The sequence below is a fragment of the Penicillium concentricum genome, assembly GCF_028827145.1.
Source record: "Penicillium concentricum strain IBT 3081 chromosome Unknown utg000002l_segment0_segment0, whole genome shotgun sequence".
Classification (NCBI taxonomy): domain Eukaryota; kingdom Fungi; phylum Ascomycota; class Eurotiomycetes; order Eurotiales; family Aspergillaceae; genus Penicillium; species Penicillium concentricum.
This window is the reverse complement of record NW_026622755.1, coordinates 8,049,788-8,063,637: the sequence shown is the minus strand read 5'-3', so window position 1 is coordinate 8,063,637 and position 13,850 is coordinate 8,049,788. Positions and strand designations below refer to the sequence as shown.

General features: G+C 48.3%; 5 protein-coding genes across 5 annotated transcripts; 2 read left to right on the top strand and 3 right to left on the bottom strand.

The window, feature by feature from the left end:
* Positions 1 to 692: 692 nt before the first annotated feature.
* Positions 693 to 2,182, bottom strand: mpkA (mitogen-activated serine/threonine-protein kinase SLT2; the record flags this gene model as incomplete). Its single annotated transcript, XM_056724512.1, has 5 exons — positions 693 to 1,333; positions 1,390 to 1,704; positions 1,757 to 1,823; positions 1,876 to 2,008; positions 2,070 to 2,182. The coding sequence occupies 5 exons, from the start codon at positions 2,180 to 2,182 to the stop codon at positions 693 to 695; spliced, it is 1,269 nt and encodes a 422-aa protein (XP_056580762.1).
* A 658-nt stretch (positions 2,183 to 2,840) lies between these two features.
* On the bottom strand, positions 2,841 to 3,698 carry N7517_006781 (uncharacterized protein; the record flags this gene model as incomplete). Its single annotated transcript, XM_056724511.1, has 1 exon — positions 2,841 to 3,698. One exon carries the CDS (start codon positions 3,696 to 3,698, stop codon positions 2,841 to 2,843), a length of 858 nt encoding a protein of 285 aa, XP_056580761.1.
* Positions 3,699 to 5,715: 2,017 nt separating this feature from the next.
* Positions 5,716 to 8,127, bottom strand: N7517_006780 (threonine--tRNA ligase THS1; the record flags this gene model as incomplete). Its single annotated transcript, XM_056724510.1, has 4 exons — positions 5,716 to 7,113; positions 7,173 to 7,437; positions 7,504 to 7,584; positions 7,640 to 8,127. 4 exons carry the CDS (start codon positions 8,125 to 8,127, stop codon positions 5,716 to 5,718), a joined length of 2,232 nt encoding a protein of 743 aa, XP_056580760.1.
* A 223-nt stretch (positions 8,128 to 8,350) lies between these two features.
* N7517_006779 (H/ACA ribonucleoprotein complex subunit GAR1/NAF1) lies at positions 8,351 to 9,226 on the top strand (the record flags this gene model as incomplete). Its single annotated transcript, XM_056724509.1, has 5 exons — positions 8,351 to 8,417; positions 8,479 to 8,526; positions 8,583 to 8,683; positions 8,747 to 8,892; positions 8,947 to 9,226. The coding sequence occupies 5 exons, from the start codon at positions 8,351 to 8,353 to the stop codon at positions 9,224 to 9,226; spliced, it is 642 nt and encodes a 213-aa protein (XP_056580759.1).
* Positions 9,227 to 9,690: 464 nt separating this feature from the next.
* N7517_006778 (CDP-diacylglycerol-serine O-phosphatidyltransferase) lies at positions 9,691 to 10,785 on the top strand (the record flags this gene model as incomplete). The annotated part of the gene is made up of 5 exons (XM_056724508.1): positions 9,691 to 9,763; positions 9,818 to 9,875; positions 9,932 to 9,969; positions 10,096 to 10,277; positions 10,338 to 10,785. 5 exons carry the CDS (start codon positions 9,691 to 9,693, stop codon positions 10,704 to 10,706), a joined length of 720 nt encoding a protein of 239 aa, XP_056580758.1. The 3' UTR covers positions 10,707 to 10,785.
* Positions 10,786 to 13,850: the final 3,065 nt, after the last annotated feature.

Genomic DNA, 13,850 nt, shown 5'->3' with positions numbered 1-13,850 from the left:
GGACAACTACCGAGTTGAGATATGGCTTTGCTTACAACAACAAGGGCTATGGGTAAAAGTATAAGGCATCTGGATTCTGGTAACTCAAAACTTGGGGTTAGGGCTGGAGTTGAGACCTGATCTTGATAAGAAATCTGGTTATTCGCTCGCTCGTGATACGGCCTGATCCTCATAGAAAGCGAGAGTACTAGTAATTGTGTATATTTGAGCTACGTTGTTTTGAATGAATCATCCATGGCAGACACCTCATGAGGGAGACGTAATTGACAATCTATCTAATGGTGAACCTACTTGAAAGATATGCAATGCAGAGAGTAATGCCATAGCCAGACATAAATATCATATCCAACCAGGAACCGCGACCAATATAGCTTTGGAAATGAAAGGATTCAGACATGAACATAAAGGTCACATAAAATGATGGGAAACGCAGACACAAATCCAAGCCTATGAAATCGGGCGAGAGCGCAGACAGAACCACAAAGATGAGAAAGTCGTGTTCGAGATTGCAGTTAAAAATGGAAATTGAAAAGTGAAAGAAACCCCATATAAATCGTCCCAGTCTTTTTTGTTTCTCTGAAGGTATCTCTTGGCTAAATTAGATCAACATGCAGGGCGCGATAGAAGACACGGATTCAACACGCCGAACAACCAAGACGAGAAAAAAGCAGAAAGAAAAAAAAAAAAAGGTATCAACGGTGATGCACGTCCATGCCGCGCTGCAGCGAGGATTCCAAGTCATTAGGGTTGTAACCACCGCCAGCGGTAGCCTCCTGAGGTCTAGGATCCTCAGTCTTCCAAGGACCCTGGTGGTTATCCGGGATGGGGATGTTAGTCTGCTGAGCGATCTGCTGCTGCTGGGCGGATTGGGCCTGCGATTGCTGGCGGACGGTAGCCCGGAAGCGGATGACTTCGTCAAGGATCATCTTGCGCATGTCGGGGACTTCCTCGACGACCTCGAAGTGGAAGTCGAAGGTTGTGGGGCAGTTGGGCTCGTCCGAGGCGTCGTGCCAGATGTGCAGGTAGGGGTGCTCGAGGGCCTCCTCGACAGAGATACGAGACGACGGATCGAACGCCAGCATGCGGTCTAGCAGGTCTAACGCATCGGGGTTGGCTTGCGGGAATAGCTGCTTGAAGGCTACCTTGGGCATGAAGGGTAGGTTGCGCACGTACTCCTGGGCGCGGGGTGATCCAATACGCGCCAGGGTCTCTTCGTTGGGTGTACCCAGGTAGTGCAGGATCTGATTCAGCTGGTCGACATAATCACGGCCCTTGAAGAAGGGTCGGCCGCCAAGGAGCTCGGCGAGAATGCAGCCCACGGACCAGACGTCAACTGCATGTGGGGTTAGTGGGTATTCGGTCGCAAAAATTACGCAGGGTGTTACGTACTCGCTTTGGTATAGCTCTGGAAGCTCAACATGATCTCCGGTGCACGGTACCATCTCGTCGCGACATATTCGGTCATGTATCCTGCATTCTCCTCCGGGTCGATCGAGAAACCACGGGCCAGGCCGAAATCGCAGATCTTGAGCTCGCAGTCGGCATTGACCAGCAGATTACCGGGTTTGAGATCACGGTGCAGGACATTGGCGGAGTGGATGTACTTGAGACCACAGAGGATCTGGTAGATGAAGGATTGGAAGTGGGCGTCGGTCAAAGGCTGGCCGGAGCGAATGATAGCAGCCAGATCACATTCCATCAATTCTGCAGGATTGTTAGTCCAGCTCTATCCGAGGCAAAGCGGCCAACCACCTACCCTCATAGAGATATGTTTCGTTAAAGTTGTCCGGTCGGGGAATATCCATATCGTACAGGCATGTGATCTGGAAGGCTTGAGTTAGCGGGGACAGGTATTAATAAGGATGTGTTGCCTACATTGCGATGGCCACGGAAATGCTGCAGCAGCTTGATCTCTCGCAAAGCCCGCTTAGCCAGGATCTTCTTGCTGAAGACATTGGTGACCTTCTTGACGGCGACACCCTCGCCGGTCTGGATGTTGGTTGCAGCGCTTTGGTACTATCAGCACATGTGTCCAGTGTTCACGCGCTGAGGTCTGGAATGGTACCTACCACACGATACCGTAGGCTCCCTGACCAAGCTCCTTTGTCACATTGTATTGCTCGCTCACGATAAAGTCCTGGTTGAAAACCTTGAAGACCTTGCGGCCCTGTAAATCAGACATGGCCACTGTAATTGTAAAAGCGAAAGTTGAGAAAGTGCAGGTTCAGAAGAAGAGAGAAGAGAAAGGGGAAAGTCGAGATGTGATGGGATTCAAAGAGCCCCGCAGTCCCCGCGGGTGATCCGCCACGCTTGTCGAAATTTAGAAATGAAAGAAAATCTCCTTGGAAGTTTTATGTTAGAGACATAGAGATATATATATATATATATATATAGAAACGTTTGAAGATATATATTGTTTTGAATCGAAAGAAACTCGAAACTCGAGACTCAAGACAAAAAGAAAAATATGTTTCAGTGGGATGCCTAATACTCCGTACAGCGCTTATGACTATATTTCCGATCACATACATTCTGCATGTACTCTAATAAGAAGAGTCGATTTTTCTATTAGCTTACATAGGCTTGTCATTGGTCGTATCAAACATTTTGTTTCTTTTATTTCCATTTACGTGTTCTCCTTACAGTTCAACTTGGACTCGTCTCGGCGCACCCTAATATATACGCTCAAGCACAATCAGAATATCTCGGAACTAGATTGTCACTACGGACTTTCAAACTCTTAGTTTAAAGCTAGCCAAGGAATAAATCATTTGAAAGAAACAGTTGCATTAGTAGATGTGTATTTAGGCGCAGAGTGACAAATCTCATCCAAACCCATCTCACGAGACCCTTCGTTTTTTTTTATTTAACCTCATTGAATCGAAGAAATCTTCTAATGTTCGCTGCCTCTTCGATCCCAGCTTGGAGGCCAGCTTCTCAACTCCCAATCGCTTGTTGGATGCCAGGTAGTGGTTTTTTACCGACCAGATGCTCGCCCATGCCATGCTACAACCTGGGTCTGGGAATGTCCACTTGCCGTCCACAAAGGACGGCTTCGGGAGCTTGGCCCATCCAGGTATGGTCTTCCCCTCCACGTCCTTCAGAGGGTCATCTGGCGTTGTAGGCCATGCCGGAAAAAACGGCTCATCCGGCTCAGCTTTGCCGTGTTTCACCAGAGAATGTGTTCTCGCGTAGCTATCAGCTTGGAACATTCTAGAGCATTTTTCCTCCCGCGCGCGTGAGTAGGGACGGTCTTTATGAATTTGCTTCTGAGTCGACTTATCACGGTGAGCTTTCTTTGCGTGACGGTTGGCATTGCATTTGTTATTGAATTGCGCTGTGCATTTCTCCTTTTCTGCTGAGGGACAGGGCCATGAGATTCCAGTGTGCTTATTCTGAGCATGCCGATTTGCGTTTTGTTGTGTGGCATATGTCTTGTCACAATTGAGTGGGCAAGGAAAGCCTTCCTTCGGAGGGTTATCTGAATCCTTCTTAGCATGAAACCTCAGTGCTTGCTTTGCGGCCGAATCTTTGGTCGAGAACTTTAGGGGGCATCCTTTGTTTTCTGCGGAGGGACAAGGCCATTTGTTTTCGCCGTGCACATCTCTCGCGTGCTTGTGTGCACTTGAGTTGGACATAAAAGTCTTGTGACAATCTTCCTCCTTTGCGAGCGGGCACCTGATGTCCCCCTTCTCCATGGATACGTTGGTGAGGTTGAGAGAGAGGAAGGTGTCGAGACCTCAGCAGAGCGAGCAGCAGGATGAGAGCAAACTGAGGGCAAGATGAGGACAAGTTGATATGCAAGCGGTTTGAACTGAAAGTCCGATGAAAGACGGGGAGAGGAGTGGCATCGTTTTGGTGCCATCATGAAACTCTTTGCTCACAACTGTCCCATCGCAATTGTTTAGGTGAACAGCAAGTTCCCATGGGGCTTTTTGCCTATTACATGCACTGTTTCAATTATGCTTAAAGACATTTTTGCTCAGCATTTTGGCGTTATATCATTCCATCCTAGCCCACACAAACTGGCCTCATGCTGGAATGGTTTCTTATAAGTCCGTAGGCTCGCAAATCACCCTGATCTAATAAAGATTACATGGAAATGAATCGGAAGGTAACCAAGATGTGTAGAGAGAAAACAGAATGCAGTACCCCAGCTCCTCGTCTCAACAGAAGGCGTAATGTGCAGGTGATATAAAAGCTACCTGGGTTGAATGAAGCCAAAATACGCAAAGTCGAACCTCACGAAGCACGACCACAACTAATAAAGCTGAAGACTCCTAACGGAAGGACAGAAATGACGAAGAGAAGCGATGCTATAAGTGTGGAAAACCAGGACACTTTGCGAAAGTATGCTGCACCTTCCGGCAAACCCAACAGATGAGGCTATGGTAGATGGAGATAGCACGGCTCCTAGGAAAGCTCCACTAAGAACTAGTGAATAAATCCTAAAACGCGGAAAGCGGGGATCTAGGAACTACAGTGTTCCTAAGAAGACTGCAAGGTCCTAGAAACCCCAGAGCTCCTAGAAATTCCTTAGGGGTTTGGAACAACGAAGATACCTGGGTCGCACGTATACATAGAAGTAGACAGCATCTTCAAGATAAATTACCAATAGTCGATAAAGCTGTAGTGGAGTTAAACTTCAAGACGCAGTAGAGGAAGCGAAAGAACAGCAGCCTCCTCGCGTTCAAGAAAACCTAGATATACACTATGTAGGTCTCTCTTTTATGTTCCGCTCGTGGCAGCCAGTACGCTTCATGTATTTTCCTAACAATACTGCTGTAACCATCAAAGTTGGCCCCTTTTAAAAAAGACTTATTCGGGCGATCGAAGGGAACCTACCTGTCAGGAGAGGTCCACGGAGATGTCTAGGTGCATGGTGCATGGTGCATGTGAGATGAGGTTGCTGAATACCTAGGTAGTTGGAGCAGCCAATTTACAGACCAAAAGGTTTGACAGATCTTCTTGGTCCTATCGTGCCAAAGCACTACACACGAGAGTAGATATCAGTAGTAGATGATGAAACTGAGAGAGCTATACTAGCCACGCAATGGGAAATATGATTGTCTCGGGCCTAAGACATGGGACAAAACATGTGAACAAATCTTTAAACTCCCTTTCTATGAACTTGAATCTAGAAATTGTCCGCTATATGAAGTTAAATTGTGATAAAAACTTGGGCTATTTAGGGTGGGAAGTAGTAGGGCTAACAATACTGCTGATCCTAGGGAACAAAGTGGCAGAAATCTGGAAAAGGTTGGAGAATCAAGGTAGAGAAAGTAGTTTTAACAAAACCTCTCCCCGCTTTCTTTTCTACCTACCTATAAAACCGGGAAGAAGGAGAAGATATCATAAAGACCACTAAATAGAATACCTGAAAAGACCACTGAAAAGACCACTGAAAAGACCACTGAAAAGACCACTGAAAAGACATCACAAGACCGCATCAGCGTCCAACTATTATTATTCTTGTTTTCTAATAGGGGGGTCATGAAGTAGGCTAAACTTCGAATAGACACTCCCGTTAATAGGAAGATGTCGATATACCCAAGATCTGTGTTCGCTCTTAAGGGTACCGCATTACGCTTTTGGAACCCAACCACTGATTACTCTACTACATTAAAGTATGTACGGCGTATATTTAAAAGAATCAGTAGAATATCCGCATGTAACTTCATTTCACTTTTCATAAATCGGGAACGAATCTACGCCCTACAGGGAATTCTCCAACCGACGCTCCTTGCGCAGTGCCCGGAGCTTGACACGTGCCTCCTCCAGAGGGACCATGATGCCCTTGTTTTGGGTAGCAGGATCATCACGGTTGCGAATGTTGACGGTGCGTGCCTCCTTCTCCTGGGCTCCCACAACAAAGATGAAGTTGTACTGGGCCAATTGGCCGGTACGAATCTTCTTCTGTAGGGTGTTGCCACTGGTGTCCACGTCCGCATTTAGCTTGTCACCCTGCAGGATACGCTGCACCTCCTCGGCGTAGTCGTTCAGAGCCGGCATCACTGGCACAATGAGAACCTGGCGCGGACTAATCCAGAACGGCCACTTGCCACCGAAGTGCTCAATCAAGATGCCTAGGAATCGCTCGAAGCTACCAATGATAGCACGGTGAATGACAACAGGGCGGGCACGGCCGGGGGGCAGCCCGTCGGCCTTGATCTCTCCCTCCTTCACGCCCTCGGTGTTCTTTTCCTGCTTTTCGTTGGTCTGATACTCCAGCTTGAAGTTCACCGCGGCCTGGTAGTCCAGTTGGATGGTCGCGCATTGGAATTCACGCTGGAGAGCATCCGCAATGGTGATGTCGATCTTGGGTCCGTAGAAGGCACCGTCACCCTCGTCAATGGTCCAATCATTACCCTTAAACTTGGTCAAGGCCTCCTTAAGCTGGTCCTCGGCGTGGTTCCAGGTCTCCAACGCACCCATATACTTTTCGGGGCGGGTGGACAGCTTCAACTTGAAGGTGAAGCCAAACAGCCCATAGATGGCCTGCAAGAAATCGAACAGACCCTCCACTTCCGACATAATTTGATCGTCGGCGACTAGCAGATGAGCGTCGTCTTGGCAAAACTTTCGTACACGCGTGAGACCACTCAAGGCACCTGAAGCCTCGTTTCGGTGCAGGACACCGAAGTCTGCAAGACGCATAGGAAGCTCGCGGTAACTACGTTCACGATGGCCGAACAGAACGAAGTGTCCAGGGCAGTTCATGGGCTTAAGAGCCCACTCGCGCTTCTCGACATCCAGCTTGAACATATCATCCTTGTAGTGGGCCCAATGACCGGAGGTCTTCCAGATACCAACATCGAACATGTTGGGGGTCTGGACCTCCTGGTAGCCTCGCTTGCGGTATTCAGTACGCAGAAGAGACTGGATCTGGTTCAAGATCCTGGTTCCGTTGGGGAGGAGGAAAGGGCAACCAGGGGACACCTCATCGAAGAAGAACAGCTCTTGCTCCTTGCCAATTCTTAGGTGGTTCCGCTTCTCAGCTTCTTCCAAGAACTTCAAGTGATCAGCCATTAGCTTCTTGTCGGGGAAGGCGACACCACGGATACGCTGCAGAGAGTCGTTGGACTGGTCACCAAGGAAGTAGGCCGATGAGTTCTGGGAGTAAAAGTGAGTATGGGTCTTCCTCAATCAATAGGTTAACCAGCCACGCTTACCTGCATGATCTTGAAGGTCTTGATTTTTCCGGTGTTCTGAATGTGAGGGCCTCGGCAGAGATCGACAAGGGTACCACAACGGTAGACGGTGCTACTCTCGCCGGTGACGAGCTTGTCAATATAGTGCAGCTTGTATTTGCTGTATGCAAACATCTTCTTGAGGTTATCCTTGGAAACCTCCAATCGATCAAAGCTTTGCTTCTCCTTGAAAATGCGCGCCGCCTTAGTCTCAAGTCCCTTCCAGTCAGCCTCCTTGACAACGCGTCTGTTTTTTCACATATTAATATTAGCATTGGCACAATTGTAAATGGCAGGTGATAAGATAACATACCCGTCGGGCATGGCCATATCGTAGAAGAAACCCTGAGGAGTTGGCGGCCCATGAGACAAGTTGCATTGGAAAGCACATTCGCTGAAGCATTGATTAGCAAGATCACACAACCGGGCATTGATAAAAAAACACTTACCATGCTTCACCGAGAGTGTGAGCACTAGAGTGCCAGAATACCTCACGGGCCTCGGGGTTGCTAAAAGGCACAAGAAGCACACTACAATCCTTCTCCAAAGGCCGGTTCAAGTCCCACAACTCTCCATCGACCTTGGCGATAACAATATTGGCGCTGAGATCCTTGGGCACATCACGCAGGAAAGATCCAGGGGTGGTCTCGAAGGCTTTGGCGGGGACCGAGGAGGGAGGGTTGCCGTCGCCAATGTCAAGGGTAACATTGATCTCTGGGTGGGGACGGGTCTTGGTCTCCTCGAGATATTGTTGCCAGAGTTCCTCGAAGAGCTTGTTTCGCTCAATCATGACCTCCGGGAGGGTATCGGGGCTCGGGGCCTGCTTAGATTTCGCATTCGCATCTTTTGGAGGGGCAGCGGCGGCTTCAGAGGCGGTTTTGGCCTGCGCGTCAGCGGCAGGCCGCACAGGAAGATCCTTGGGAGTTTCAGATGCCATTTCTAAACCCCTTGGAGCAATGGTACAAGGGAATTGGACTGCGAGCAAGAACTCTGACCGTGGTATGCTCCGCGTGGAGGGGAAAATGACTCTTATTGAGGGCGGTGAAGCAAAAGTCACGTGTTGGTACTGCCCTTAGCCGACACTTTACCGCTTCAAGTTTCCACCGAGCGAAAACTTCTCCAGCTTTGTACAAGCCGTCAATAACCCTTATCACCACAAAATGTCTTTCCGTGGTCGTGGTAACGCTTCTGGTGCCAACCGGGGAGGTTTCGGTGGTGGCCGTGGTGGTGAGAATTTTCCAATGTGAATGCGATGTTAAAAGGAGCTAACGAAATTTTTTTGTTGCAGGTCGCGGAGGCTTCCAGCAGTCATTCGGCCCCCCAGCCCAGGTTCTGGGTAATTATTCTTCTGAAGTCGACAACGATTGATTCATCTCGCTGATATTCTGATAGAGTTGGGTTCCGTGATGCACTCTTGTGAGGGTGAGATGGTCTGCGAGTCCATCAACCCCAAGATTCCTTACTTCAACGCTCCTATCTACCTGGAGAACAAGGTACGCCACCACTCCACCAAAACCAATATAATCTATAGTCCATGACCTAACTGGTTTTTATAGACTCAAATCGGCAAGGTCGACGAAATCCTCGGTCCCATTAACCAGGTCTACTTCACCGTCAAGCCTCAGGACGGTATTGTCGCCACTTCCTTCAAGGCTGGTGACAAGGTCTACATTGGTGGAGATAAGCTGCTTCCTCTCGAGAAGTACGATTCGCTGTTCTACTCATCCTTCTACGCTCTGACTAACTCACCTCTTAGGTTCCTCCCCAAGCCCAAGCCTCCCCCAGGAGCTGCCAAGCCCAAGCGCGCCGGCGGTGGTGCTCCCCGTGGTCGTGGTGGATTCGGTGCTCCCCGTGGTCGCGGTGGATTCGGTGCCCGTGGTGGTGCTCCCCGTGGCCGTGGTGGCTTCGGCGGTGGTCGTGGTGGTGGTTTCGGTGGTAGCGGTGGTTTCTCCCGCGGCGGCGGCGGTGGCTTCTCTCGTGGAGGTGCTCGCGGCGCTCCCCGTGGCGGTGGTGGCTTCCGCGGTCGCGGATATTGATCGATCCAATGTACTGTCTCTTTATGGCGTTTTGGGGGATCTGGGAGCTTTTTCAGGAATATCTTTCCGTCTTCTTGTGCATCCTGCGCAATTGCAACTTCACTGGCTGCAGGCTGTAGAATATCACCAGTCAAAAATGTTTCTGTTATTTTCATTGGATTTTCCAGAACTTGCAATCGCATATTAAATCATAGCAACTCCTTTAGAAATTCGGGGGAGAATCCTCGGCTCGTTGGACTTTTGGTTGGGATGTGGCTAGTTGGTGTGGCGCAGCTGCACCGCCCCTGCCTGCAGTTTGAAATGACGTTGACCGCCCAGCGAATCTGTGCGTCTTGTCAACACTCCCAAGCAGGATTGACAGCATTCTTATTCTTCTTACCCCTCAATCTTGCCCTTTAGACATCTTATTGAGACAGAGTAGCCTTTTTCCATAAATTTTCTTCGAATCTGATATTCTTTTGAGCATGTCTCGTCGGACATCGACCATGGCATCGAGCGATGCCTCCAACAGCGGTGTCCCACCTTCAGGTGATGGAGGTGCGTTTGAGCTCCCTCCGATCGCCCATGGGCAATAGAGCTCACATATTACAGGCCAGGCGAAGCAGAAAATGCTGCTTTCCGAGGATCATGGGCATTTCAGCATGGTGAAGTCAGTTTTGTGCTTTCCGCGCTCCTTTGCCCTCGGCTCAGCCTAACACTCAATAGGGCCATGCATCTCGCTGATCTGATTACTGAAATGAATGGTAAGAGATCTCAATACCTGGAAGGTTTTGTGTGAATTGACTCACTAACTCTTCATCTTAGGTTTCTGCGGAGGCAAGCTCATATTCCCAACCGTTTTTCCAACATACGACTAATATCTTGAGCAGTCATGTCAGTCTTTTCGTCCATGCGCTACTGTCTTGGAGACCCAACTGAATACGGGGCCATCTGGGCTGCCCTCGCATTTATGCCGTTCGGTCTGTTCTTCGACTTTATGGATGGCAAAGTCGCAAGATGGCGCAAGAAGTCGTCTCTCATGGGACAAGAACTCGACTCGCTAGCGGACTTGGTAAATGATCCCGGGCAGCAAACACAACAAAATTGTCGCTAACACTTTTGTTCCCACTAGATCTCCTTCGGTCTCGCTCCCGCCGCTGCTGCATTCGCTCTTGGTATCCGGACCTCGCTTGATCACGTCTTCCTCACCTTCTTCGTTCTCTGCGGTCTTACCCGCCTCGCTCGGTTCAACGTGACTGTAGCCGTACTCCCTAAGGACCAGACTGGCAAATCCAAGTACTTCGAAGGCACACCTATTCCGACCACTCTGTCAATTGCCTCCCTTATGGCCTACTGGGTCTCTCAAAGCTGGACGCACGAGAACCTCCCTCTTGGTCTTGTCGCAGAAGGTACCATCTTCGAATTCCACCCTGTGGTCCTGCTGTTCGTTCTGCATGGATGCATGATGATCAGCAAGACGATACACATTCCTAAGCCATGAGCTCAACCCAAATTTGGCCGCGCATTTACTGTTGGAAAAAGAATGCCCGAGTCTGTTGTCTCTCTCAACTTGGACAACTGAAAATAAATATCGGGAGGGCCATTGTCTGTAGGCAAGGCATAGCATGATCTCGATGCACTTAAATAAGGATGCTTAATTGAATTTCAATTGCATAGATTGACTTTAGTTATTGTGGCTTTTGCATAGGAGTTGGATTGCATGATTGTGACCAGTAAGGTCAGTATTGAACCTGTATATAGCTTTCATCAACAGCGCTACTCGTTGTCATCAATCTCAAGTACATATACAAAAAGGAAGTGAGCCGCGGATCCTCCATCAACGTTAACAATGAGCAAACGCACACGCAATGCCGACGGACATACTCGCAGCCTTTCATACTGTCATGATGGCCAAATAGCTCCTGTGATGCATTTGCCTGCTTGATTCCCTCTGGGCTAAACACTGTAGTATATTTATTCAAGCCTATCGCCGCAATGAGCCCGAGCACATTGGGACACCCAGAGTGTTTCGAATTCCAAAACGATGGTATAAGAGTATAAGACAAATCGTCAATGACAACAACCCAAACGGCAATGCAGGCCGCCTGTATTACAGATGCCACCCATGTAGTCGATTCATCTGCTTCGACGATCAGCGTGGCATCAGTCCTGCTAACCCACTATGCGACTATGGCCATAGCCTCATTGGAATCCCTGGACAGTTCTCCTTCTCTGGTTGTGTCTGCAAGTTTAACTTTTGAACGGGAAGATAGCAAACCGGGGGATTGCCCACTGAGAAATCCTGGAGTGAGGTAGGTAGAAGATGGCTATTCAGACAGGCAAGCACACTATGTAAAATAACACTCTCTTCTGTTTCAAGGGTATGACTGCTGTGTATGCTTTGTGTGGAGGGTTGTTGCAATCTACATATATTGTCATCATTCTTGGGTGGTAAGGTGAACCACGGATATTCTGTCAATCGACAACATCGAGACTCACGCAATATTGAGCTACACAAATCGTCATAATGACCTCTTGTCTATCTCACACAACCTTCAGGGCCGTCGATGAGGACTTTGATACAACAGCAAACAAGTGTCGAATACAATAAATCAAAAAAGGCAAGTTTACCCAGAAAGCCCTATGACCAGCTCACCAGGTTGTATCTAAGCCACAATAGCAGACCAAGCCTATCACGCCTACAGCGATGACCATCACCAGACTTAATCCCCCAACATGCCCCAACTGCCGCGGAGATGGTATAAGACTGAAAGTCAAGGAAGACAATCCGAATGGCAATGCAGGCCGCCCGTATTACAAATGCTATCCATGTGATCGATTCATCTGCTTTGCTGATCAACGTGGGATAAGTCCCGCCAACCCGCTCTGCAAATGCGGCGAGTACACTCGTAGGCAGATATCGGGCATCTCGAAGGATGTGCAGCATGGGATTCATTATGTTTGTGCTCGTGGGAGGTGTCACTTCTACGAGAAGGAGATGGATGGGGGTGGTGCCCAGCGACGGGTTCCAGATAGGTCGGTGGGGATATGTGCAAGTTACTCTTATATTTGAGGTTTGAGGCTTGGGTTTGATGGTGTTGTTGTGTTGTTGTGTTCATTTTTATAATCCGGTTTGTGTTAAGCTTTAGTAATAATATGCTGCTTCTTTTTATGTGTGTGTACAGTATATGTAATATTGAATATTTCACATTGAGTGTGTTGAGGTTTACTGGAACCTTGGCCTTCTGTAGGATTGTTGTCTGGTGTGAGTTTAGTCCTCCATTTTGGGACGATGATACGCCCAAAGTGTTGAGATTTATGTTGTATATTTCTAAGCGGCCTCATACTCTGCTCTCTTCCGAGGTAATCATCAAGCCGGCCCTTCCGCATGTATAGATTAATCTGGCAGATCAAATAATGGTCACAGGCAAGATCAGAATTTTTACCATTTAAAATTAGATGTTGAGTCCTTGGCCAGACCCTAAATACATCGTGGGTCAGGCACGCAGGTTCTAGACCCGAACGCAAGTTTCAGTTTGATATCCAAATTCGAACTCTCCTTGCCCACAGATTTGACAAACTAAACTGGTGTTCTCGTCGAGATATCCAACGAAATCCGAAAGATCCAGGTGAATTGAGTAGGCTTTTTTCTATTTCGATTGTGAAGCCCGGCAAGGGGGGATGCGTTTCTACATGATTCCTTTGGCAGGTGGAGAACCCAATTGGTCTAGTGGACGCCACTGGTCCCGGAATATCTCTGTGTGGTCCAGCCGGTCTCTCCGTCTGGACAGGTCTAGGCATGTTGACGAATTACTGTGTACGGAGTCCGCAGTACAGGCTGGTATTGCCTGTGCATACTGTTTTTGGAGGCTCTGGGCTATATCTCGTACTCGGATGTCGGACCTAAGCAGATCGTAAATTATGTCTCACTATTGGAAGATCGCTCTTCATTGAGCGTTGACTGTTTCCTTTGTGGGCTCTGTGCTCCGTAGCCGTGAGTGTCTTCAGCAGGGAATTGGGTCGATATTGAAGTAGCTATAATTATCCAATGTGGTGTGTGTACCTGCATAGGCAGTTGTATTGACCGTTTAAACGATTCTGATTCCCACATAGATCGGGAGGCTTATATTGAATGGTCTGGCAGATGCAATGACAATCGAATTTCTGGCTCAGAATGGGTTGCAAGGGACTAGATCTGCAAGGTACGGCCGATAGATCATGTATACACGTTCGCTATTCGAGGCGCACCTAGCCGCATACTGACCATTAACTTTATATCTCTCTATTCTGTAAAAGGTCTGTGAATGTCTCGAAGTTAGTTCTCGCATGACGGTACCGTGGGATTGAATAACCTCCGATATCTCTAGAGCTGTTATATGTGCAGAGTATAAGAATACTAGTAGGCAAGGCAATCCTAATAATACCACATAATATTATGCAGTCAAGTCACAAACCAACACTTCACATAGGCCTCGAAAAAAAAAAAAAAAAGGTCCAAGTTACAATATATATCCAAAAGTACAATGGACAACACACCCTAGATGCCATTTATAGACTGGCACATCATGGAGTTGTAGATCATAAGCCACAGTGCCCTATTTTTTACCAAATTTCGTTATACCGTTTTGAGTGGCTGAAGCACTTT